This window comes from Zingiber officinale, chromosome 7A (genome assembly GCF_018446385.1).
Source record: "Zingiber officinale cultivar Zhangliang chromosome 7A, Zo_v1.1, whole genome shotgun sequence".
Taxonomy (NCBI): domain Eukaryota; kingdom Viridiplantae; phylum Streptophyta; class Magnoliopsida; order Zingiberales; family Zingiberaceae; genus Zingiber; species Zingiber officinale.
The window spans coordinates 142,535,651-142,562,734 of NC_055998.1; the positions used below are offsets into that span (position 1 = coordinate 142,535,651).

At 34.5% G+C, this 27,084-nt stretch overlaps 1 protein-coding gene across 1 annotated transcript; it reads left to right on the plus strand.

The window, feature by feature from the left end:
- The first annotated feature begins 15,795 nt into the window (after positions 1-15,795).
- LOC122003071 (BTB/POZ domain-containing protein At1g21780-like) lies at positions 15,796-17,574 on the plus strand. The gene is made up of 4 exons (XM_042558508.1): positions 15,796-16,036; positions 16,148-16,296; positions 16,673-16,788; positions 16,864-17,574. Exons 1-4 carry the CDS (start codon positions 15,906-15,908, stop codon positions 17,458-17,460), a joined length of 993 nt encoding a protein of 330 aa, XP_042414442.1. The 5' UTR covers positions 15,796-15,905; the 3' UTR covers positions 17,461-17,574.
- Positions 17,575-27,084: the final 9,510 nt, after the last annotated feature.

The window sequence follows — 27,084 nt, forward strand, 5'->3', positions numbered from 1 at the left end:
CAAGTGGTATCAGAGCGAGGCCGCTCTTCACCGGAATCATCGCCGGAAGGGTCAAGCATATCAAGAAAAGCTAGAGGGTGAAGAAGTTGGAGCAAATTCTTCAAGTTCAAGACTTTATCAAGCTCAACTTCAAGATGCAATTCCAGGATGGGCTTGGATTTGACACAAGGGTGGCTCCACCATACACTTCTACGAGTTTCGATTCTTGGAAATCAAGAATCGAAAATTTTCTTATGATGGAGATAGAGCAATAGTTTGCTCTAATGGAAGGCTTCAAAGCTCCAACAAACTCCAAGGGCAAGCTTCTAAAGAAAAGCAGATGGAGCTCAGAGCAAATTCAAAGGTGCGAGGCAAATGACAAAGTGACCAAGCTTTTGGTCAATTTATTGCCAAGCACCATCCTTTGCAAAATTGGAGAGTTTGAAGATGCAAAGGAGCTATGGAGCAAATTGGCCAAGCTTCATGAAGAGATCCCCTCCACTGTACAAGATCATGAAGAATCCAGAGAGGGTGACTCTGTGGAGCAAGACCAAGAGGAGGACTCCGAGGTTGAGAGATGCTCAACCTCGGAAGAAGAGGAAATCCAAGAAGCTTCATCCTCAAGGGAATGCAACGAAGGGAACAAGGAGGGAGCATACTCCTTGTTTCATATTCTAGATGATGAAGCCTTCACCTCTAGGATTGAGGGGGAGCAATCCTTGGTGACACCGGATCAAGAAGAAGAAGAAGCTTCTACATCCGGGTCAAGAGAAGAAGAGGAGGAAGAAGCTTCTACCTCCACAAGTCAAGAAAAATCAAATGGAGGAGAATCAAGGTCCGATCAAGAGGAAGCTTCTACCTCCGGAGCCAAAGAAAAAGATGCCACCCCTACAAGCAAAGGTATAAATGTTTCAATTAAAAATAAAAATCATATAATATGTTTTGAGTGTAGGGAAAGTGGGCACTACAAGAGCAAGTGTCCCAATTTGGCCAAGAAGAAGGGCCAAGTGGCACAAAAGGGCAAGGAGAAGCCCAAGAAGACCACCCCCGGGACAAAGAAAAGCAAGGAGCATATCATATGCTTCTCTTGCAATCAAAAGGGGCATTACCGGAGTCAATGCCCCAAGGGGAAGAAGGTGGTCAAGGCTCAAGGAGGCACTAGGCAAGGGGGAGCCTCCAAGGTAAAGAAGAAGGTAACATTTATTGAGCCTACTCCTTTACATTATGGTAAAAAGCATGATGGTTCTAACTTTTATCATTTTAATGCTATTTACCATGAAAATAGAAAGCATGATAGTGTTAAAGAAAAACATATAGCTTTTCATGCTAAAACTACTACACCTAAGGCTAGGATTGTAGGTAAAAATCTAGGCGTAAACTCTAAGGATTTTAGATACAAGCCTAGAAACAAAAATGCTCATGGGTCAAATACTAAGGACTTAGTGAGAGAAAATCAAGCCTTGAGGTCAAGACTTGATAAAATGGAAAAGACCCTAAAAAGGATGGAAAATATCCTATTAGGGCAAAATGAGCATAACCTAGGTCTAGGAGCACAAAGGTCATCTAATGGCCATAGAGGTTTGGGATACAAACCAAAGGCTAAGAAGGATGTGCCCTCTTACCATAGAGTTCCATATAGCTATGGAACAAACCCTAGGTCTAGTGGTCAAGCCAAAAATACTAGGGAAGTCATCCCTAAGAGTATTTTTGCAATAAATGTGACTAAGACTTCTAAGAAATCTAAGAAAGTCACAAACAAGGTCACAAGGGAGGTTATCCCTAGAGTTGACCTAGAAAATGTGACCAAGGCTTCTAAGAAGCCCAACAAGGTCACTAGGAAGGTATCTAGGGAAGTTATCCCTAGTGAGTACCTAGAGCATCCAAGGAGCACCAATAGGTGTTGGGTTCCTAGGAGCATCTTCTCTACCCATAGATGGGTTAGAGAGTGTCAACTCCGATTAGAAGGGTAGTTAACCCAACTTTGAGGAAATTGACACTCAAGGAGCATTTTCAGGGTTTTTGTTAACCTTTGAAAATGAAATGGAATTATTGATTACTCCTTGAAAGAGTAAAATGTGCCTAATGGTGGAAGAATTGATTTTAATCTTAAATGGCACATATTGGAAAATTAATAAGAACTATCAAGTTGGGTTTTTGGTATGTTCTTAGGCAATTTAAGGCAATCCGGGCCTTAAATTTAAAAGTGCTACTCTTGAGGAAAAATGGAATATGCCAACATTTGAGGACATGTTTATTTTAATTGGCATAAATTAATCAAGGGAATAAGAAATGCAAACTTAGGCTTTGGCATTTTCTTGAAGCACTTTAGGGCAATCTAGGTTTAAGGTGTAAGTTTAGCTAAGACTTTAAGGATACTTAGATAGTTAATCTAGGTATATTTTATTTATGCTAAATCTTGCCATGATTGTTTTGCCCATCATATGCCATGACATCATGTCTATTTTTGCATTCATGTTTTATTATGAAAAATCCAAAAATATCATGTCATGACATTCATACATCATGTAGCAATAGGATATTTTCTTTTGAAAATTATTTTCTTTTGATGTATGCCATAACATAATCATGCATTAAGTTTAATTCCTTGTAATTAAGGACAAATGACATCTAACGACACTTATTGACAAGTAACATCCTTTGTAGATGTCTACCTCTCAAAATGCCTAGATAGATATGCATGATCCCTAGAATAGGGCAAAACCAAATTTTACATCTCACAAAGAACTATAAGGTGACTTGTATGTGTTTTAGTGCATATTATATACAAGTGAGATGTTAGGATGATGAACAAAACTCAAGATGTTGATTTAGTGCATTCTTTTGAGTTTTAGGTTCATCAAAACACATAGTTATGTGTTTTCCCATCATTGGGAAAGCTAATGTACAAGTCATGTGCATTATGCCCAAGGAACATGATGGGATATTGGTTTTGAAAATGTTTTTAAAATGTCTTTGGAAAACCTTGGTGAAGGCTATCTTTTGATAGTAATCATCATTGAATAGTTAGACACAAACTTGAAGAAAAACACTAAAGTTTTTGCAAGTTTTCAAGTTTGTGTCAATCTTTGAAAATATGATGTATTTTCATAGAAAGCTATTTTCCATGATTAAGTATGCCTAAATAATGTCTACACGAAATTTCATAATTTTGGATTTTGTAGAATTTTCTAGGGTTTCAGTTGACCGAAATGGAATTTCAGCAACTATCGAGCTCGATCGATCCATGGATCGATTGGAGTTCCATGAATCGATCCATGGATCGATTCAAGCAATCCTCGAGCAGAAGCTCGCTGGATCGATCAGCCGATCGATCAGGAGTCTGAATCGATCCGTGGATCGATTCGAAAGGTTCAATCGATTGGAACCCAACTCAATCGATCCAGTTTCTGATTTTGGCGGAAGGCCTGATTTCAGCATCTTTGAACCTCTTTGAGTCTAGGTAACCATTCCAAACCCTTAAATACATTTGTATACATACAAAGGGTGTTTTCATGTTGAAAACAAGGATGGATTGGTTAACGAAGACTAAGTAGAAGTTTAGGTTGAGGTTGTTTCAAATTTTGAATATTTGAACCTCAAAACTTCCACATTTGGGTTTCCTAATGGTTTAGGGATTCCAAGTCATTGTTGGTGCAATGACAGAAGTTACCACCATGTCTTTAGGGGGAGGGACTCTTTAAAGACATGAAAATTATTTTTCATGAACCTTGGAAGGTGGTTAACCTTATGTTGTAAACTTGCTCAATGTTGAACATTTAAACTTGAAATGGGAAAAATGGGGAGTGGATATCCTCATTATTTCAAGTGGACACTCAAGTGGTTGAAAATGCTCAAGGTTGGGTATTTGTCAACATTGAGGGAGAGGTTAAGGATAAATGAAGGGTATGGGACCTTCATTATCGTGTTGATCACAACGAGTGATGTTGTGAACAACGATGAGCAACTCTTCAGGGGGAGAGTCTTCAACAAATGGATTTGTTGAAGTGTGCCCAGAATTGGAGCATCGGTTGATGTGTGTCCAACGATGGGTTGATGTGTGCCAATAGGGGGAGAATGTATGGTTAAGCTTAGTCCTTCATTACCTATGGGAAGCTCATAGGGGGAGAATGAAAGGACTCATGAAAGGAAGTAAGTTAGGCTTTCATTACCTAGAGGGAGTTTGCCCTCTTAGGGGGAGAATGAAGAGCTTAATTTATGCTTTCATTACCTAGTGGCATGAAGAAGGAGGCTATGGGATTAGCCTAACTTACATATGGGATTGTAAGTGTTATTGTGGTATTGTCAAACATCAAAAAGGGGGAGATTGTTGGTGCAATATCCCTCAGGTCAAGGTTGACCTGGGTAACCAAGCTGAGTCTTGGTTTAGGTTTAGATGTTTGACAATAAGATATTGATTGAAGAAGAGTCAAGTAGGTCAAGGTTGACTGGATACTTGACTGGGAAGTCCTAACTGGGATGTTAGGCAAAATGAAAGTCCTGGTGAGTGAAGCCAGGCAGAAGAAAAGTCCTGGTGAGTGAAGCCAGGCAGAAGGAAGTCCTAGTGAGTGAAGCTAGGCAGATGGAAAACCCTAGTGAGTGAAGCTAGGTGAAAGCCCTGGTGAGTGAAGCCAGGTGAAAGTCCTAGTGAGTGAAGCTAGGCAGATGGAAAACCCTAGTGAGTGAAGCTAGGTGAAAGCCCTGGTGAGTGAAGCCAGGCAAGGGAAAATCCAGATGGATCAAGGATGATCGGACATCTGGTGCTGGGAAGTCCAAGTAGGTCAAAGGATTGACTGGATACTTGGCAAGGAAGGAAGTCCAGATGGGTCAAGGTTGACCAGACATCTGGTGGAAGTCCAAGTAGGTCAATGGAGTGACCGGATACTTGGCACGACGAGTAAAAGTCCAAGTGGGTCAAAGGGATTGACCGGACACTTGGTGGGGAGTCCTGGCAGGTCAAGGGAGTGACCGGATCCGAGGCATGATGTACCAGCAGATCAAGGTTGACCGGATGTTGGTTAGGAGGTTGGAACTTGGTTTGGGCAAAACCAAGTCGGATCGATCCGTGGATCGATCCAGTCGTCGATCCGTGGATCGATCTAGATTCTTCCCAGTGAACGCTCGGATCGATCCGTGGATCGATCAGAGGTCCCGATCGATCAGCCGATCGATCGGGGCTGCTTCGCGCGATAAGCGCCGGATCGATCCGTGGATCGATCCGCCGTTCGATCAGAAGCTCGGATCGATCCGTGGATCGATCAAAGCCTCCCGATCGATTGGGAACATTCGAATCGATCGGGATCCGACCGTTGCGTCGGGTTTAAAGCCGCAGGCGAGCGTGGTCTTCGGCATCTCTTCACGAGCTCTTCTCAGATTCATTCCAGCTCCTCCACAGCTCGCTACAAGCATGTGATCGCCAGTTCTTGAAGGTTCTTGGAGGCATTCCAAGTCAAGAGGCGGATCTATTGCAAGAGGAAGAAGTTAGGGTTAGGGTTTTTACGGCATATCTTGTAAGCTTTTGCTTAACTTGTATTTCCCTTTCTTCTTCTTGTATTGAGAGTATTGTAGGGCTTCTCCGCCTTTGGTAGTTACCATAAAGGAGTGTTATTCATAGTGGAGGGTGTGTGCGTTGGTGTGGATCCTTGGATTAGTCACCTCTTGTGAGGTGGATACCAAGTAAAATCCTAGTGTTAGCGTGTTTGTGTTTGTTTCTGTATTTTCCGCTGCACATCTTGAAGAAACAAGCAACACCGAGCAACGAGCACGCGACGAGCTATTCACCCCCCCCCCCTCTAGCTACTTTTGGTCCTAACAGCAGCTAGCGAGAAGGACGGCACGGGAAGGGAGCCGACGGGCTCGGTGCGTCCGAAGGACGAGAGAGCTGCGGAAGAGTACTCCGGTGGGCGTGAAGAGCGTGCGCGGCGTTCGAGGGACGTTAAGCTGGGACGGAAGGCTGCTCGAGGAGAAGGCTGGGAATTGGGTTCGGGTGAGCCCTATTCCGGTTGGCCGCAATCACCTAAAAGAACGGAGCTTCGGAAGCCAAAGTGAAGAAGAAAAGGAGTCAAAAGAAGCGGGAAATTACTGTAGCAGAAGTTACTGTAGCTTGAAGGCGCCTTAAACAAGCTTGAAGGCGCCCTTGAAGGCGCCTTGAAACCTGTTCAAGGCGCCTTGAGCAGGCCAGTTTGACCGTTTGCGCTGCGGATAAAGTTTTATTCGCAGATCGAGTTGGAGGCGCCTTGAACCCTATTGGAGGCGCCTTGGACTCTCGGGATAAGATTTCCAGGGCCTATATAAAGGCCCCTGGAGCTAGGAATTAAACAACAACTCAAGCAATCATTGTGTAGCCATTCCTAGCAATAGTTCTAAGCTTCCAAAGTGTAAAAGGCTTCTCCGCCTTCAGCAAAGGAGATTTTTCTACTGAGCTTTTTCTTACTGCCCTGGATTAACAACCTCCTTGGTTGTAACCAGGTTAAATCCTGTTTACTACTTAATTTCTATTTCCTTGCTTGGTTTAATTTTATTTCTGCCCTTACTTTATTTACTATTGCATTAATTGAGTTGAAATCCGAGGAGGGTATTTTTTTTTGTGTTTTCAGCAATTCACCCCCCTCTTGCCGGCCTCCGCTGCACCAACACTTCTTATAGTTCTATTGCGGGTATCTAATTGAAGATCACATGACTATGTATCATTGAGTTCATGTAGACATCCCAATCCCAATCTGGTGAGCCCAACACTGTTTAATAATGATGATTTTTTTTTCTCATCTTTTTATATTTTGTTTGGATTTTTCTTGTAGTTACAACTTACTCTCAAGTTGCAGAAGCCATATTTCATCTGCGGGAAAACCATGGATTTGATCTGATAATGGTTGATGTCTGTATGACTGACATGGATGGAATTCAAGTTGTTTGAATTTGCTGGTTTTAATATGCATCTACCAATTATCAGTAAGTAATTTTATTTTAGTAAAAGGCATATCTAGAAGATATTTACTGTTCTTCATTATTTTGAAAATATTTATCTTTCTCCTTTATGTAAATATCACAGTGATGTCTGTTGATTCAAGATTTGAGTATGTGGTCAAAGGATTAAACCAAGGAGCTTGTGGATTCTTATGTAAACCTAAACGGTTGGAAGAAATGCAAACTATTTGGTAGTTATCAAAAGAAAGTGTCCTAGAAATGAAGTATCAGAGTGTTATGGCTTTCTAAAGGTGCATAATTCTGAAGGCAATAGGTGCTCCACTAGGGGTGGACATAATTTGGTTAAAACCGGAAAAACGATCAAACCGAAAAATTTTGGTTTTTTTGGTTCGGTTTTTTCGATGTCTTGGCCGGTTTCGGTTTAAGTTTTTTAAAATTCGATTATTCGGTTCGATTTACGGTTTTAACTCCCAAAAAAACTGATTAAATCGAACCGATCATATTATACTTAAAATATGATTTTATGGATATTGGGTCGTACAAGTGGAATGAGCCTCTAATCATTTGTAATATAACAGCACAATCAAATTATATATTTATATATTTACTTATTGTTACCCGATAACAAAATTTTAGTATTACTTTAAATTTATAATTATTTTAATAAATTAATATTTTTTCTTGGTCTCTAAACTAATATTTATAGTCGTACAAAATCAATTTAATTCATTATATAAATCGTATATAATCGACCGTATAAATCGGATCGTATTACAATAAAAATCAGACCGAATCGTAATAATATGATTTGATTTTGGATCAAAGATTTTCAAAATCGAAATCGAAAAAATCAAATCATAGTAGAGTAAAACCAAACTAAATCAGTCGATGCGCACCCCTATGCTCCATTGGTGGTCCTGAAAATGCTTCGAACACTTTGGCTCATACGTTCATGAAAAGCAAAGAAAAGAAAAATCAAGATCAAAAAGATAATATAAGCCTCCATCAAAGCAACAACGCTTAGCTTGGTCATTGAAACTTCATAAGAAGTTTGTTAAATGTTGTTAATTGGATTGGCATAGACCGTATGGCCTTTTCACCACTTGTTGCATCTCTTAAGTTTTAATTTCAAGTTAGTTACATTTGTTTGATTGTACTATTAATGATGTGTCTAATACTAGAATATATGCTTTATATGAATTGAAAAAATCTCACAAATTTTTTTTTTCAGTGGTTGTGCCCAAGAAAATCCTAGATGTGGTAGTATAGGAACAAATCTTTGATGATGAAGCATGCTGAACGTTCTCAAATAATAATGAAATTGCAAATAAGGTAGCAAATTTAGGAACTGAAGTCTAACTTTGATATATTTGCATTAAGTTCTCACACAAAACATAATTTAAGAGTTAAAGTGCATAATGTCTATATGAAACAAATAATAAATAAATAAATAAATAAGAACGGTAATACAACAATAAAATCTATATGAAATCATCAAAATATGTAATTAGAGAGTGTTAAATGGACTAATCACCCATGACCTAATCTTGCATGAACATAAACAAGCCATAGCATGCTGGGTTCAGCAACTTGTGTGAGCTAGCGTTGGGTGGTATGTGCTTGGCAACACTATACAAGAAAATAGACTGCAGGAAAGCAAAAAATAAAAAGAGAAAAAATACCAGACAAGGCGCGATGGCAATTGAATCCATAACAAGTCATATGGAAAACTATCTTTGCAATCGGTTTATTTTCTTCGGTGACGTTGTAGTTCAGGAAAAGGGAAACTGATAGTTGGAAATTCCGATTATCCACCAATATGTACCTAAAATTTCAAACACATCAAGATTAGTAGACCTAGGAAAGGAAGTGAAGAATCAAGAAAACAAATCTACCATCCAAATCCCTATATGAAAAAACGTTGAATCGGAGATGATCAACGTTATCTATTTTCCACTGTGCAAGCCTCGACATCATCCTCATAGGTTGGGGTGAGCATTCGGTTAATTCGGTACAAAAATTAATTGAATTAATCGAAAATCGATTTAATATTGGCTAATCGAATCTAATCAAAATTTTGTTAAAATCGAAATAAATTAAATAGGTTATATTGGTTAACACCGAATTAACTGAATTTGTTTAAAAAAATAATATAAAAAAATTTATACAAAATTAACCGAATGCTCACCCCTGCCCACAACCATCTGTCTGAACGACTCCTCCCACCTATCGTTATTGCAATGCAGCCGGAAAGATGGGTAACAAATTAGGATGATCATTCAGTTAATTCGGTATATAAATTAATCGAATTAATCAAAAACTGATTTAATGTTGGCTAATCGTATCTAATTAAAATTTTGTTAAAACCGAATTAATCGAATCAAATTAAAAATAGTTTATATTGGTTAACAACGAATTAACTGAATTTACTTTAAAAAATAATATAAAAAAATTATACAAAATTAATATCAAGTTAATCGAATGCTCACCCATGCTCACAACCATCTGTCTGAACGACTCCTCCCACCTATCGCTATTGCAATGCAGACGAAAGATGGGTAACAGGTTCAACTGCAGTCTAATTTATAGAAAAAAAAAACCAAAGTTAATATAAATAAAATAAAATAAAAAATTATGAGCATTTTATTTTATTAACGCATAAGAAATTATATTTTAAAACTTAATTGAAGCATAGGGTTTAGTATAATTCATCAGACACTGTATTAATTTTTTCACGATATCATAAATTAAAAATTAAATACTTTTATAATTATATTTGTTTAAATGAAATTGGTTTGCACTTGTGGTGAACATGGAAGACTTAAGATTTTACACATATTTAGTGCGTATTGTTCGAATCTCATAATTATCATCATTTTTTTAGTGAGTATTTGGAACATAGAAGCAAGAGTATTTTGAACATAGAATATAGAAATTCTTAACAAATATAATAGGAAAATTAATGATCTAAGATTTAGATATGATACATTGAAAAGAGCAAAAAATGAAGTAACAACTGATAGAAAACTCAGGTTTAAGTTATGGAATACAGGAAAGAGTAAAACAAGAAATGGAGTATGCATTGTTGTAGATAGTTTATTAAAGAATGAAGTTGTTGGAATAGTTAGAAAAGAGGATAGAATTATAATCCTTAAAATAATAGTAACGAAAGAAACTATAAACATAATTAACGTATATGTACCGCAAGTAGGATTAGATGAAACTACCAAATCAAGGTTTTGGAACGACTTAGATGAAATATTACAAAATATTCCTCTAAATGAAATGATTTTAATAGGAGATGATCTAAATGAGCATATTGGAGTGAAAAATGAGGAATATGAGAGGATACATGGGGGTTATGGGTTTGAAACAAGAAATGAGGAAAGGAAAATTATATTAGATTTTACGTTAGCATATGACCTTATATTAGCTAATATATTTTTTAAGAAAAAAGAAGAATACTTAGTCATGTTCAAAAGTGGAAATAATAAATCACAAATAGACTTTCTTATGGTTAGGAATAAGGATAGAAAGATTTGTAAAGATTACAAAATCATCTCTGGAGAAAGCTTAACTACCTAACATAGGTTAGTAGCGTTGAATATATGGCTTAAACATAGTATCAATAGAAAGAAAATATATACGACTCCTAAAATTAAATGGTGGAAGTTAAATGATGGGAAGCAAAATATATTTAAGGAGAAGATATGAGTACAAGTATTAGGTGAAATATACGGTGATTCTAATACGACATGAGATAAGATAGTATCAAAGTTGAAAATAATAGCTAAGAGTGTAGTCGGTGAGTAAAAGGGACATGCATCACTAAAAAAGAAATTTTGGTAGTGGAATGAGAAAGTACAAGAAAAAGTGAAGGAAAAAAAATAAATAACTTATAAGTAATTATATATTTATAAGAATGAGGAAAACTTTAAAAAAAATATACAATAGTCAATAAAGAAGCTAAAAGGGTAGTAAATGAAGCAAAGAATGAAACTTTTAAACGATTATATCAAAAATTAGATACAAAAGAAGGGAAAAGAGACATTTATAGAATAGCTAAAGTGAGAGAAAAGAAGGCAATAGATTTTATCCAAATAAAATATATTAAAAATGAATGTAATAGAGTACTAGTAAACGATAAAGAAGTAAAAGAGTGACGGAAGATGTATTTTCATCAACTTTTTAGTAAAAGTTTAGATGTCCAACTTAACTTAGATAATTTAAATATGTCAAATGAGCATAAAAATTTAAATTTTTATCATAGAATTCAAACTTTAGAAGTATAACAAGTTTTAAATGGGATGCATAATGAAAAAACCACTGGACCAGATGATATTCTGATAGAAGTATGAAACTATCTAGGGAAATAAGGTATTAAATGACATATAAAATTATTTAATATGATATTGAAAATAAAAAAAAATCTGATCAATGGAGGATAAGTACTCTAGTTCCCTTATAAAAAAATAAGAGTGACGAATAAAATTATGTAAACTATAGGGGTATTAAACTATGAGTCATACCATGAAACTTTAGGAAAAAGTAATAGAAAAAATATTAAGAAAGGAGATCAAGGTAACCGAAAATCAATTTGAGTTCATGCATGAAAGGTCGACAATAGAAGCTATATATTTTCCTATACAATTAATTAAAAAATATTGGGAACAAAACAAGATCTATACATGGTATTCATTGACTTAGAAAAAGTTTATGATAGAGTCCTAAGAGAAATTATTTAGAGAATTCTAGAAAAGAGAGGTGTTAGCGTAACATATATTGAACTAATTAAGAATATGTATAAGGATGTAACAACTGGAATAAAGACTTCAGGTGAAGTAACTAAAACATTTCCAATAAAGATAGGGTTACATCAAGGATCAGCTCTAAGTCCCTATCTTTTTACACTAATTATGGACGAACTCACTGTACACATTCAAGACATAGTACCATAGTGCATGTTGTTTGCAAATGATATTGTTTGGTAGATGAAACATGCACGTGAAGAAGTAAATGTTGAATTAGAATCTTGGTGGAAAATACTAGAAGGGAAAGGTTTTAGATTTAGTAGAATAAAGATAAAATATATAAAATTTAAGTTTAGTAATATTAGACATACTGAAACAATTGTTAAGATATGAGATAACGAGTTGTCCGGAATTGAGAGCTTTAGATATTTAGAATTATTTTTGTAAAATGATAGGAGGGATTGAGAGAGATGTCCTGCATATAGTAATAATAAAATAAGATAAAATTTATTTAAATATAGATGATGATATAATAGGAGATAGAGTTCAGTGACCTAAAAGGATCCATATAGCCGACCCCACTTAGTAGAATAATGTTTGGTTATTGTTGTGTATATAATTGAGGAATATATTAATTATTGATATTTTATTATTTTTTTAAATGTATGACTCATGGGTAGAACTAAGCCCATGCCACATTAAATAATGTTGCTCAGCTACCTAAGCCCTAGAAAGGCGTCTTTCCATAAAGGAGTTCATAAAGGAAGATACCATACGTCTCCACAACACTCATAGCCTTTGCCGTTGATGATTTCATGGCCTAAATTCTCGTGAGTCCCTACAAAGGATATCAATCGGGTAGTGGTTAGCTTGACCACAAGTTTTGGCAGTGTGGCAACCTACTGCCACGGTGTCTCAGCCCATGATTTTCTTGTCTTTTTCTTGTTCGTGGGGAAATAGTCTTGGTATAAAGAATGCAGTCTCAACATAATGTTGCTCGGTTGCCTGAGCCCTTGAGAGGCATCTTCCCATGAAGGAGTTCATGGAGGAAGATACCAAACGTCCACCAGTCCACAACACTCATGACCTTCACCTTTGATTATTTTAGGGGATAAACACTCATGAGTCCCAACAAAGGACATCAATCGGGCAGTGGTTGGCTCGACCACACGTTTCGGCAATGTGGCAACCTGCTGCCATAGTGTCTCGGCCCCATGATTTTCTTGTCTTTTTCTTGTTCATGGGGAAATAGTCTTGGTATAAAGCATGCGGCCTGAACACAAACTGAAGTAGGCTCAAGGCTTGCTGGCTAGATACAAAATGCACCATTTGTACATTTGGAAGGATCTGAGTAAAGTGATTGATGCAGGAGGTAATCGGAGGGTGTCACATGGTTAAGGAGGTCAATTATTTTGCTTAGGTGGTAGTTAAAGTCAACAAAGAGTCCTCCCTAATTATGCAAGACTCTGTCAACACCATGCAACCCTAACTCTAAGCAATCTTGACTCCGTATCACTCTGGGACCATAATTAGCCTTGACTCCACATAGCCCTGACTCCATATCACTCTTGGACCAGAATCATCCTTGACTCCAAACTACCCTCGCTCCATGTCAACTTCGATTATGGATCACCCTGACTAACAAAAGCAGTACACCTGACTACTGGCAACCAAGTTGATAAAATGTTGCTCACTGAAGACATGAACAACGTTGTCATTATCCCTCGAAGAACGTGAAAAACACCATCGTTTAATCTGGGAAAGGTGGGTAACATAGTTATTCATTTCAGAAAATGTGGGTAACACAAGCATGGATCTTGGGACACATGAAGAACATGAGAGTATAGACGACATTTTATAAAATATAGCCTGCTCCTGCGGACAAAGGTACACGCACATACATCCAAAAAATCTTAAACTACTATTCTTCTCTCTTCCTCCTCTTTCTCCCAAAAATTGATTTGAGCGTCGGAGTGGTTACACTAGGGAATTCCCCGATCATCAATCTAATCTTCTCTTTCTCGTCTCCTCCTATTCAAACTCTGATTGGTCTCTCCACAAATCCTTATAGTTGCTAGGCAATCGATGACAAAGTCAACATCGACACCTACTCATCGGTGGCTCATTTGTCGACAGCGTCAAGCAGGATCAAATTGATGTCGTCTATGGGAATACTGAATTAAGTCATGAACTGAGACATTGAGATGGACGGCACCGGAAGACCCAATGTCATTACCATGACAGCGGATAATTTTAACAAGTTAGTTGCTATCACGGTGCAAACAATGTTGCAAGGACATCCCCGACAACCAACACCACCTGCCCCAAATCCTCTAAACGAGACATCATCTCGGTCTATTGAAGCACTGTAAGCACCACACCAAAGCTCGACTAGGCTAGCTAGAATGCCTCAAGGGGCGATCCCCGCTCTAATTGGCGTGTAGTCTGAGCGGGAATCGTCCTTGGAATCCTCGGGAGAGACCCCACATCGAGACCCTTTGAAAGGGAAAGCTCTTGCATTGGGTAGAGCAAAGGCCCCCCAGAGGCCCTCTATTCTCAAAAGACATCCTTCAAGATGAATTGGTTCGACATTTCTGAGCATTGTAGATTGGGGAATTCAATATAACAACCGACCCCGAGGACTATATATGAAAGTTTGAAAACGTCTATCTACTTCATCAATACACAGATGACATCAAGTGTCAATTATTTTTTATGAATCTCTCGAGCTCAATGCAAAGATAGTTCAATCATCTTCCCGCTTTCTCCATTTGAACATTCGAGAAATTTAAGGCTATGTTCATACAACACTTTGCCACCAGTTGAATGTATCTAAAAACTCCATAATGACATGTTTGCCCTTAAGCAAAAGCCCAAGGAACCTTTGAGGGAGTACTTACAACAGTTTAATCAGATAGTCGTGGATGCTCCTTTAGTTCCCTTGGAGGTATAGGTCAGTGTCTTCTCATAAGGCCTAATAGACGAGGAGTTTTTCAAGTCTTTGGTAAAGAAGCCTCTAGTTGATTTCGATAGTCTACAAGCCCAAAGACTCAAATATGTTTAAGTGGAGGAAATCCAATCGGTAAAGATAAGGGAAGTTTTGGGTCCAATTGCTATTCTACTTAATTGGATCTCAAACCTCTCCTGCTTCTGTTGTGGAATAGGGAACTTGTGAACCAAAGAGGTGAAAAAATAGTGCAGGTGATAGAAAGTGCCCCTACATCTACTTGATCTGAGTCAGGTCAAGAACCTCTCGAAGTGGATCGTTACTGTGCCCATCATCAATCGGATACCCATTTTACTCGAATGTCGCAATAGCATGTGAGAGAATTACGACGAGTGACTGATCAATGAAAAGTGAATTAGCGCCCGCTAAATAGAAGAAAGTCTCCCGAGCTCTACCGGTGTCCTCATCGCCCTGAACGTGATACTACTACTGACCGTCATTAGGATCGGCGATCTCACTCCCCCAATAGGGAACATCAAAACTCCTTTCGATCTCATGGGGGAAGGATTAGAAGAAAGACAAAGATAACACAGGTAAAAAGAAGATATGTTTGTGCAGGGTAATGAGGGTTAAAAATTAAATTTTAAAATAGTTCTTTAAAAAAACCTCATAAACAAATTCAGATTATCTTAATATTATTTACTTAATTTACCACACACACTTACAAACAAATTTTTTAAAGTTGACTTTGAATTAGTTTACAAATAATCTAGCTTTTCATTTTAAATGCTATCTTTTCAATTTTATTCTATTTCACATATTAAATTGTAAAAAATAGAAATTCAAAATTTATTAATGATATATAAAAATAAAATAATTAAAAAGTTATAGATACAATTGGAAGTTAAAGAGTAAAATTGGAATGGATAACATTCTATTTTTATTATATTATTAATAGAGATTGAATTTGTATATTTTTTATCTTTTATTATATTATTGATGAAATATAATATAACTTTTGAATATTATTTATAAATTTTGAATTTATATTTTTAGTAAAAATTACTCCTCCAAACCTCTTATTGTTAATTTTTTTTTAAAAAAAGTAAAGATTCTTTTTTGGCAATTGAATAAATCAAAATTATAAATATTTATTTCTATTTTTAAAGGGCATTAAATGATTCGCAATTCATATTCTTCCGGTTTCTTTATTACGATCGAGGGTTTCCTTGCGACGGCGCAGTCCCTTCTCCGCAACGATCTCCTGTGTCGGAAGCGAAGAAGAAGGAGAGAGCAGAGGCAGAAAGATGGCTGATGGCGAAAACAATGGGAGCAACAAGGTGAAACTCTTATCGCGGCTGGCGCAATGGACGGTCGAGAACCTCTCCTTCAACGACAGTCGCCGCTCGGACGCTTTCAAGATCGGAATCTGGAAGTGGTCTCTCTCTCTCTCTCTCTCTCTCTCTCTTTTTGTCAATTTTTTGAGCCTATTCGGTAGCTTCTTCCCTTCCTAGGTCGAAATCTGAAATTTTAATTTTGTAACCTTCAGGTGTTTGATCGTCGATAATGAGGATACTAAATTCTCCATCCGGCTCGTTCCCGATCCCAATTGCATCACTGAGGATAAACAACCCATCGCCAAGATCATGATCCATCTCGACTGCACTGGTTCTATTGATAGTCACTATGTCTCCCCTGGTATTCTTCCTCTTTTTAGAAATGCCTCTTCAAACTCATGAAATGCTGGATCAGGTCTTTTATCTCATCGATGTATTATTTGTCAATAACTATTATTGAAGGACATCATCTAGTATCCAGTGGAGCAGTAACACAATGTTTCTTCTTTTATTAGAGAAGACCTCACCTGATATTATTTTGGTTTACATTATTAGAGAAGAAATTTTTTGAATTATAAATCATATCTTAGATTTAGTGGATTTTACTGTCTTTTATGGGTTTAAGTTAGTAATCTAATGGACTTTTTTGTTTGTTTGTTTGTTTGTTTGTTTGTTTGTTTGTTTTATAGTTCCTTACCTTATCAATGTTCATAACTTTTTAATTTATTCATTTGCAGTTTATGAGAAGTTGTTCAAGACTGAAAAAGAGTGTATTTGGCATGTCGAACCTGTTTCTCGTTCGAGTGTTACAATTGAAGTCAAATTTCTGAATTTAAAGATATCTAACTCGAATGTAGGTACTTTTTTTTATTAATATATGTTAACTAAAACCTAGTTACCAACACAATTGATTCTATGTCATTCACAGGATATTACAAGCCCTTTAATATGGTCGGATGATAGCTTTCCTTGGGATTATACCAGCAAAATCACCTTATGTTCCATCTCTCGTATGTTTCAAGAGAGCATTCATACTGATGTTACAATCGAAACTTTGGATGGTTCCTTGAAAGCTCACAAAGCCGTGCTTGCTTCAAGTTCGCCGGTGTTCAAGCAGATCTTTTTGGACAATCTCGAGGAGAAACAATCGTCCACAATAAAAATAGAGGATATGTCAACTGATGCATGCTCGGCTCTTCTGGAATACATGTACGGGACTATTAAACAAGACAATTTCTTGAAGCACCGCCTTCCGTTGCTGGCCGCTGCAGACAAGTACAATTTGCAAGACCTTAAAAAGTGCTGCGAGGAAATGCTTATGGAAGATATTGATTCGAGTAACGTCTTTGAGAGGCTTCAAGAGGCATGGAAGTACAAGCTTAACGACTTGGTGGAGGACTGCTTCATATACTTGTTTGATTTCGGGAAGGTGCATGATTTGAGAGAAGAGCTAGATGATTTCTTTCTCCATGCCGATCGAGAACTATTGCTGGAATTCTTTAAAGAATCTGCTGCTGCTACTTGAAGTGTTGATTGCAGTTGTGGCAGTGTTAATTGCGAACAGACTAAGATTTGCTATTTGCTTACAGACTTGTATATAAGAAGAGGTTTGGTCTTTGAACAAAGTATTTTTTTTTCAGTTCTTGACTAAAATTGGTATGAATTTATACTTTAAATTCCAACTTGTTGAATTAAATATAGATCATTATAGAGAGTAAAATAATGAGTGGTTTAGTGTGGCACGACAGGACAAGCGGCACGTACTCTAATGTTGCCGCATTCTCGTCTTGTGCCCTAACCTTCTCTCCCGTGATACCTCACGATTGGCATCCCTCTCGGTGCTTTGCTCAGCGACATCGCCATCGTCCAGATCTATAGGGCACCCGATTGGACTCGGGATGGAAGGAAGAACTTGATCATTCTATCGGACTTTATCTTGTCCTCTTCATCAGATATGAAGTGGAGGGTTCTATCTTCCTCATAGTTGTATTCAGATGTCTTCACCAAGTCGCTGTAGATCGGATTAAGGTAAGATTTGTTCAGCATCGGATTGATACATATTTGATTTCATTTTTGTGTTAGCTTGATTAACCAATTGATGATGAGGAGATGTGTTTGGAATTGGAATTTGAGTTGATTAAGCTGTGCTTAATTGTAAATCATGGATTGATTTGAATATTGTAACCGATTTAGTATCGGTTCACGTGTGGTTGATGAGAGTTTGATTTCATATTTCCTGTGGTGGTTGGTTTATTTAGTGGATAAGTTGAATATGAATTGTTAAATGAAAATGTTGGTTTTCAATTAACAGTGGGGTTAGTTAGGTTTGATTATGGATTGGATCAATCGGAACCTAGTTGACCACTTCGGATTGATTTAGTTAGGTTTGATTATTTAGAGGTATTTGATATGAGCTACGATAAAGGCTGGTACTTCCTGCTGTCTTTTTAATACTTTGACCTTAGTACATGAGCTATATATTCGAATAACTATTGTATTTATCTTGACTTTACTCGTATTTTTCCTGAATTTGATAATTGTGACTTTCAATTGTATCTATAACTTTTTAATTATTTTATTTTTATATATTATTAATAAATTTTGAATTTATATTTTTTATAATTTCATTATTTTTATTTTTTTTAAATCACTAGAATATGTGAAATAGAATAAAATTGAAAAGATACAATTCAAAATGAAAAATTAGATTATTTGTAAAGTTATTCAAAGTCAAATTAAAAAAATTGTTAGTAATTATGCGTGGTAAACTAAGTAAATGATATTAAGATAATCTGTATTTGTTTATCATTAGATAATTAGACAATTGAATAGAAAATATTTATTTATTTATTTTTCCTGTTTGATTTCTAAATTATTAATTTCTAGATACTTCTCTAGTACTTTTTCTTTTAATGCCTTGAATTGTATACTCTATGTACTGGGATAAAATTTTATTATTGTTGTTGTATCTTGTATTATATCCAACGGTCTTTGGATGTGACAAAAAGGTGATTCATTCACTTCAACCTAGTATTTCCATCAATTTGTCCTTAGGTCAATATAGAAGAGGTAAATCACATGTGACTACTAGCCATTAGTACAAGTGGTCAAGGTATGAGAGAGGACATGCTCATGCGTGTTGAATTTCGACTCTAAGACCTAGACCTTATATGACAACACCTCATGTCTTAACTATCGCACCGTCCAAAAGGACCCTTTGGGCCCTTGGATGTGGCAAAAGATCATTCGCTCACCCCAGCGTTCTCGCCAATCCGTCTAGACCAACACGGAGGAGATAAATCACGGATGACTACTAGTCATTAGTACAAGTGACAAGATATAGGGGAGAGCATACTCAGACAAGCTAGTTTCGATCCCAAGACCTTATAGGTAACACCCATAACCTTTAGGCCCTTGGATGCGCTATATATCAGATGCTTTCCAGTTCATCTGAATGGTTTATGTTTAAAAAAAAAAAAAAAAACTGTAATCATGTTGATTAACATTCGCCTTGACCAATTTTTTTTTTTTTAAAAAAAAATTATTCCTTCAAAAGAGCAGATTGCGATCGAAAGAGCTCATCTAATGTTCTTACAGTTTTATGGCTTCAAATCTGTGTTTATTGTTGGACCAGGTTGTTATTGTAAACTCAAATACTAATGTACAAGATAAAAGTGATTGAACAATCTAGTTGTTGGATCACAAAAGTGATTGTATCACTTGTAAATGAGCTGAGTTATATTTATATTTATTTCTTTCCTTATCGGCGATGTTATTGTATGTTTTTATACAACAACAATCAAGTTTTTCTCATTAGAATCCTAATTTGGATAAAATTAATATTGATCTAACATGTGAAATTTATATGATTATTTATTTTTAATATATTATGAATAATTATTATTATTTAATATAAGTTGATAAATAAATTTATTAATAAATTATTTATGAGTTATATTTATAAATATTAATTAATCCATTTAATTAGTACTTAAGTAGTTTGTTTGTTTATATATATTTGTTTAGAGCGAATATAAATGAGCTTTTATATATTCTAACATTAAATTTGTTTATAAACGTTTAATTTTATCCACCTTCCTATTTATCCCCTTAGATTTCATGGCAACTCAAAACATGGAGAAATTTTAAATTTATATTATTCATTAACAATACAATACTTTCTGTGCGTGTCTGGTTAAAAGAATTAATATATTTTAAATTTGTATTTTGTTTTTTACATTTTCTCATAAAAACAATTTATATTTTGAAATATTTTTATTAAAGATAGACAAGATAGAGTTGCATTATTGTTCAATTTTTAATTTATATAAATTGAACTAATAAAATATTACGAGATAGTTGGATCTATGATATCGAAATATCATGTTGTTTTGTAATATTTTTGTTGGAAAAAATTGAATGAAAACGTGACGTGTGGGTTGTAGTCCCACAACGATTGAAAGCAAGACTTTCCGACTGATTCGGAACAAAGGGAGTTGGAAATCCAGGGCCCGGATGACATCAACCCGAGGAGTCCAAAAATCAGTCAGGACACGATATGTTTGCGAAAAGGTAACTTGTTAGCTGGCCTACAAGACAAGAAAGATCGCCAACTTACCTGCACACCACGTGGCAAGCCTGTCTGCTCGCCATGTGACAAGCTTGCATTCGTGCCACGTGGTGTGGCTTGTTGGCAAGCTTGCCACAAGCTGTGCCTTGCTTGTTGGCAAGCATGCAGCTTGCCACAAGCATGCAAGCCACAACGTGACTTGCTTGTTAGCAAGCAGGCAAGCCACAGGCTTGCTCGTGATGGCTTGCAAGGTCTATAAAAGACCATGGAGAGGAATGAAGGGAGGACACAACACAAGCTGAAGTGAGCACAGCAAAGTTCAAAAGCTTTGTGTGAGAGAAAGAAGACAAGTGAGCTTTATGTTGTGAGAAAAAAGCTCAAGTGAGCGAGTGCTTCCCATGCCTCATTGAATCCCCTTGGTTCTTTCCCTTCTGTTGTACTCTTCTTTTGCTCAACAGAAATAGTGATAGTGTTCGGATCTAGTTCAGATCCTCACGACAACCAGTGCTCGGTTATGCTCGTGATCCTGCCGTTTTATCCTGAAAGACAGACGTCCACCTAATCCTCTGAGCACCGCGGAGGGGCCGAATCTGTTTTAAGGAGACAGCGCTCTACTGGACTCGGCATCCACTTTGAGTTCGTGTTGCAGCTCTTGACATCCTGTCAACAACTCTCGGTAGCAACTTGGCGCTGCTCGACAACTCACGATGTCCGCGACTCACCTACTCGGCGCTTGGATCGACTCAATAGAGTCGACAGTTTGAGATTATCTGCTCAAACCTTCTTGATTGTAAGTACTTGTGCATTTGGTATGGACTCAGAAGCGTGAAACAGAGTTTCTGAGACGATCACAAAAAGATTGTAACGGGTTTATTCTCAACAATTTTAAGTACAAAACTAAAGGAAAAAGTATCAAAGGTGATCTAAATGTACTGACGATTGACTTTGGATCAAAGGTGATTCACACACAACATACTCTATGTTGGATCATAGAGTTTGTTAGAGGAAGGTGAATAATGATTATCGAGAATTCAAAAATCAAATCAAGTATGCAGCAGAAATAACAAACACAACGCTAACAAGACCAATTTTACTTGGTTCGGAGCTTTCGTCGACTCCTATTCCAAGGTCCGCACGTGAGAGTACTTTCATTGGACAATCACTAGTAGTTCGCAAAAAGAATTATAGGTTAAGTACAAGAACTTGTAAAATGAAATTACAGACAATAAGAAAATAAGGACTGAATCGTTGGTTGTCAAAGAAGCTTAGTAGAATAGCAAATGGCAAGAGCGTCTTGGAAGCAGCGCACAAGAGAGCAATCACAGAGAGAATGTGTTGTTTTTGCTCCAGGTAGAAGGCTTCTTTTATAGGAGTGTTCCGGGCATCGGGACCGCGACTTCGTCCAACCAATAGGCGCTCTCCTAGCTGGCGGAGATAGGATTTGCCTTCCATGCGCCCGGACCCCTTTTTCCAGCAAAAGTTTTTTCCTGTAATAAAAAAATTAGTCCAAGGCAATAAATAATATACTACCGTACAAAATAAAAGTTAGCACAACTATATATAAACAGAGTAGTAATTAGATTTTGTCTCCTCGAAACCAGAATCTAGTCACGATCTCAACTTAGATTTCCAAAATGGATCTAAATTGAATCAACGTCTATAGTTCCCTCAAACGGGGAACGTGTCCTCACCAAGTCACTCCCCTCCAGTGACTTACCTTTACTTACATTTTCCCAAACATCCGGTCAGCCCGTCGACCTGTCTGGAGTTCGTGCCAACTATCCGATCGGTCCGTTGACCTAGTTGGACTTTGTGCCAAATATCCGGTCGGTCCGCCGACCTATCTGGACTTCCCTGCAACACTGAGTTAGCACAATAGATAAAATGGTAAGGTAAAACAGTGTTAACAGAATTCAAGTATAACCTAGGGTTATCTCTCTCTAGGGCTGCCTCGCTTCACTCACTAGGACTTCCATTGTCTAGCTTCACTCATCAGGTCTTTCTCCACCTAGCTTCACTCACTAGGGCCCAACTTCATTTACCAGGACTTCCACCACCTAGCTTCACTCACTAGGGTCTGACTTAACTAGCCAAGACTTCCACTACCTAGCTTCACACACCAGGGGCCGACTTCACTCACCAGGACTTCCACTACCTAGCTTCACTCACTATGATCTAACTTCACTCACCAGGACTTCTACTTTGCCTAACCTTTGGTTAGGACTTACCTTTGGTTAGGACTTACCTTTGCTAGTCATCTAATCCTGACTAGATTTTTCTTTCCCAAACATCAAGTCCTATTTGGATCAACCCTTGGTCAAATTGATCAAACTTAGGTATGTTGTCAAACATTGAAATCCTAGAGGTTGATTACACCAACAATCTCTCCCTTTTTTATGTTTGACAATTTTTTTAAATTAGGCTTAAGTCTTTAAGGGTTAATTCTTAAAGTTTGAGAGATTTGAAAATTTTGAGAGATTAGAAATGTTTTAACTTTCCAACTTAAGATAACTCTCTTCCTTTAACTTTTCTAACTTAAGATATCACTCTTCCCCTTTGGCACACATCAAAAGGATATAAACTTAAGGTTAGTTTCCATTAAGTTTTGCACCAACAATGTGCGAAAGACATATAACATTTTTCAAAAAAAAAAATCCAAAGTGTTTGCAAAAAACATCCTTCAACGTATATTTAAAATAGTTGAGAAAAAAATTCTAAGTAAGCATCAAAGAAAAACTAAAGTAGCCCTTTTTTTTTTTTTTTTTGAGTATTCACAAAAGTAATTTTCTAAGTGACAAAAGTGATTTTACAAGCAAGTTTTCACAATTAATAACTTTTCAAAAATTATTTTTAAAGATTTAAAATTTTCTAAGTTAAAAAAAACCTTTCTTTTGAAAACAACTTGTATAGAAAAGTAAAAAAAATTTAAGAAGAAGGAAATTTTCATAGAGAAATTATTAAGTAATATGTTCACTGAAAGTTTTGAAGTAAAGAGTTTATTATTAGGAGGATTTTTGAAAATAAATATTTGTAAAAACTTTTTTTAAAAAAAAATATTTTCAAAGTGACTTTGCCAAAATAATTTTAACATAATTATATAAATTACAAAATTGTTTTAAAACACTTTTCTAAAAAACTTTCTATAAATACCAAAAACAAACTATCAAGATTTTTCAAAAGAAGATTTAAGAGCATTTTTAAAATAAGATTTTTGAAAAATAGAAGTAAAACTTTTAAGAAAGAATAAAATTTCTAAACAAATGGTTATTGATTTTAAAAAGTTTTAAAAAAAAAATGATCCTCCTCCGAATTTATTACTCCCCCTGAAATTAATACTCCTCCTGAAGTTAACATTACTCATGAAGTCAATACTCCCCCTAGTCAACACTCCTTCTTAAGCTAACACTAGGGTTTGGGTATATTAAATTTTAAGGTCTTAGCATATTTTTATACTTAAGTGTTTTTAGGGGATTTTAATGTTAATAACACTCATGTTCATTAAGTGTATTATTTATATAAGAATTTCTATATACTTGTTTATATAAGTTTGATTAAAATAATATTATTTAACTTAATCCATAATCAATTATTCTAGGATTAAGTTAAGAATTGATTTGTTACTAATTCAATAATAAGTGACTCAATTTAATACTTATTTGATTAAAACAACTTAAATTTTATATTAATTGATTGAGTTAATTGATTTAATAAAGTCTTAGTTATAATATAATTTTCCATTTATTTCACTATTTTGTTTTTAGAATTAATTTAAGTATTAATTTAAAGTTAAATTTATTAAAGTTATTAAACCAAGTTAAGTAATTTTAAGGTTGTTTAATTAAGATAAAGTAGTTAAAATTTTAATTAATGTTTTAATGTAAAATCAAGTTTGATTTAAAATGATTTAGAGTAAAGTTGATTAGGTTAAATCAAGATACTAATAAAGTCAATCTTAGTTCTTAAATAAAGTAAGACTAAATAATTAATTTTAATTATTTACTTATTAATTATTAAGTTTAAAGTTTTAATTGAATTTTAATTAATTTAATTAAGATTTAAGTTTTAAGTTAAGTGTTTTAAAATGATTTTGAAAGAATCTTTTAAAATAATCTTTAAAAGGATTTTATAAAAGAAAAAAGGATTTTAAAATGATTTTTAAAAGAGTTTTTAAAATGTTTTTTAAAAGAGTTTTTGAAATGATTTTTAAATTTTTTAAAGGGTTTTTAAAAGGATTTTAAAAGATTTTTAAAATAATTTTTAAAGGATTTTTAAAATATTTTAAAGGATTTTAAAATAATTTTTAAAAGATATTTTTTAGAAAAATTTTAAAAAGAATTTTTAAAAGGATTTTGATTGAAAGTATTAATAGATTAATTAATCTATTAAATAAGTTAGGAGATAAGTAGGTTAGGTTAATTTCTTTTAATTAAGGTTAAGAATTAAATAGATTTAAATTAAATAAGTTGTTAATTTCAAATTGTTAAATTAAGTTGAAATTTAAGTTAAGTAATATAGATCAGAATTAATTTTAGCTTTAAGTTTAGGTTTAATTTAACTTAATTTAATTTTAATTTAACTTTAAAGTTTAATTTTAAGTTTAAATTTTATGTTTTAAGTTTAATTTTAATTTTATGTTTATTTTTTTAAAATTTTAAGTTTAAAGTTTAATTTTAATTTTAAATTTAAGTTTAAATTTTTAAGTTTAAAGTTAAAGTTTAATTTTAAATTTAAGTTTAAATTTAATTTTAAGGTTTAATTTTAATATTAATTTTAAGTTTTATTTTAAATTTTAAGTTTAAATTAATGTTTAAGTTTTAAGTTTTAATTTTAAGTTAATTTAAGTTAAAAATTTAACTTAATTTAATTAGTTTAATTTAATTTACTTTTGATTTAATTTCATTTTTTAAATTTCATTTTAGTTAAATTTTAATATTAATTTAATTTAAATTTTAATTGAATTTTAATTTCAGTTTAATTTTAATTTTAATTTAATTTATTTCAATTTGATTTTAAATTCAAATTAAATTTAATAATATAACACCAAATAAAAGATTTTTTAAATCAAAATCGAGCTAAATTAATCGATATAACTGATTTTTTTTAAAAAAGATTTAAAATAACTTAAATGAATTTTTAAATTTGGCAATTAGATTTAATCAAATTTTGCTTCCCTAATAGCAACTAAACTGAACTAAATCTAACAAAAACTTAAATTATTATTAATTTAATTGTTTGATTTCGGTGTCACTTGTATAACTGTTAAATTATTATTGATTTATCTTTTGTTCACCCTTAACCATAATTAAACTTTTGCTACGAGTTTATATATGTATGCGTCAATGACACATTTAAATTTGTGAATTTGAAGATAATTTTTTTGTCCATATATATTTATCAAAATTTAATTACTAACATTAGATTTGTTGTAAGATTCAATAGGCTCTTCAATGTGGTTAAAAGATAATTTACCATTATATTTTTCAATATAAACACTTTATATTGCATATATAATATGTTTAAGAAGAATTCGGATTTGATAATTGAAACATTAGATAAATCACTGAATACTCATTGTCAATGTTTCACGGTCATCTATTTTTAACTACATTCATGATTGCAAGGAGAAAGAGTAAGCACTAACTATCAATGGAAATACAGTGTCAATAGATAAAGTTTTAACATTTCTTACTTATATATATGAGATAATTAAATAAAAAGATTGAATAAACATAATCCTTATATTCACACCTATCTATTAGATTTAGTTCGATCTAATTTTAATTTAACACCTTCATTTTGTCAGGCGATTAGAAGGAGAAACAAGGGTCAAAATGAGTTTCATGTTACGTTGCAAAAGGTGGAATCGTCATCTTAGCAGCCTCCGGGTCCGGCTCCACAAATATTTAGAAGGGATAAATCATGATTAAACTGGACGGGAGGGATGACTAGAGGTACTAAAGTGTGCTACGTACAATTTAGGGAGGAGGAGAGATTCATTTGAGAATTTGAAAAAAATGATTGATAAAACTCACTTTCTTTTTTAAAACCTAAACGGGTTCAATTATTAAATCGAATCGAATTGGTACTCACATTATTCGACGAAGTCCATCCAAAAAAACAGACGTTGTAATTTTGAGAAATATTTAGTTAAAATCGAATATAAATTGAACTGAATTAATTAAAATCAAATAAATTAAAAATTTTAAATTAATCGAACTAATCTATTTTTTATAAAAATTGAACAAAATTAAATTTCGGTTAGTTTGGTCGAAAACTAAAATTAACCGGATTTTGGGAGATTTAGGGATTTATAACTTCAATTACATAAGAATTTACAGAATTGTTTTCTGTTATTTTAAATTATTCAATTTATTGATTTAAAAATTAAAATCCGATTTATTCAATTTATTGATATTAAAATTAAAATCGAAATCGAACCCAAATGCTTCTCGATTTCTTTTTTATTATTATTATCATTTTTCCCTTTTTTTGAATCGCTTTCAACGACATGAGTTGGCCACGTGGACCTCCCCTTTTGTTCAAGCCAAGCAAATAAAAATTGCTTATAAATAAAAAATA

Bases quoted from the DNA above. Each gene is read 5' to 3' on its own strand.
- LOC122003071 (XM_042558508.1), top strand. From the start codon at position 15,906: ATGGCTGATGGCGAAAACAATGGGAGCAACAAGGTGAAACTCTTATCG. The intron at 16,037-16,147 runs GTCTCTCTCTCT...TGTAACCTTCAG, and splicing joins AAGATCGGAATCTGGAAGTG to GTGTTTGATCGTCGATAATG. The intron at 16,297-16,672 runs GTATTCTTCCTC...ATTCATTTGCAG, and splicing joins TAGTCACTATGTCTCCCCTG to TTTATGAGAAGTTGTTCAAG.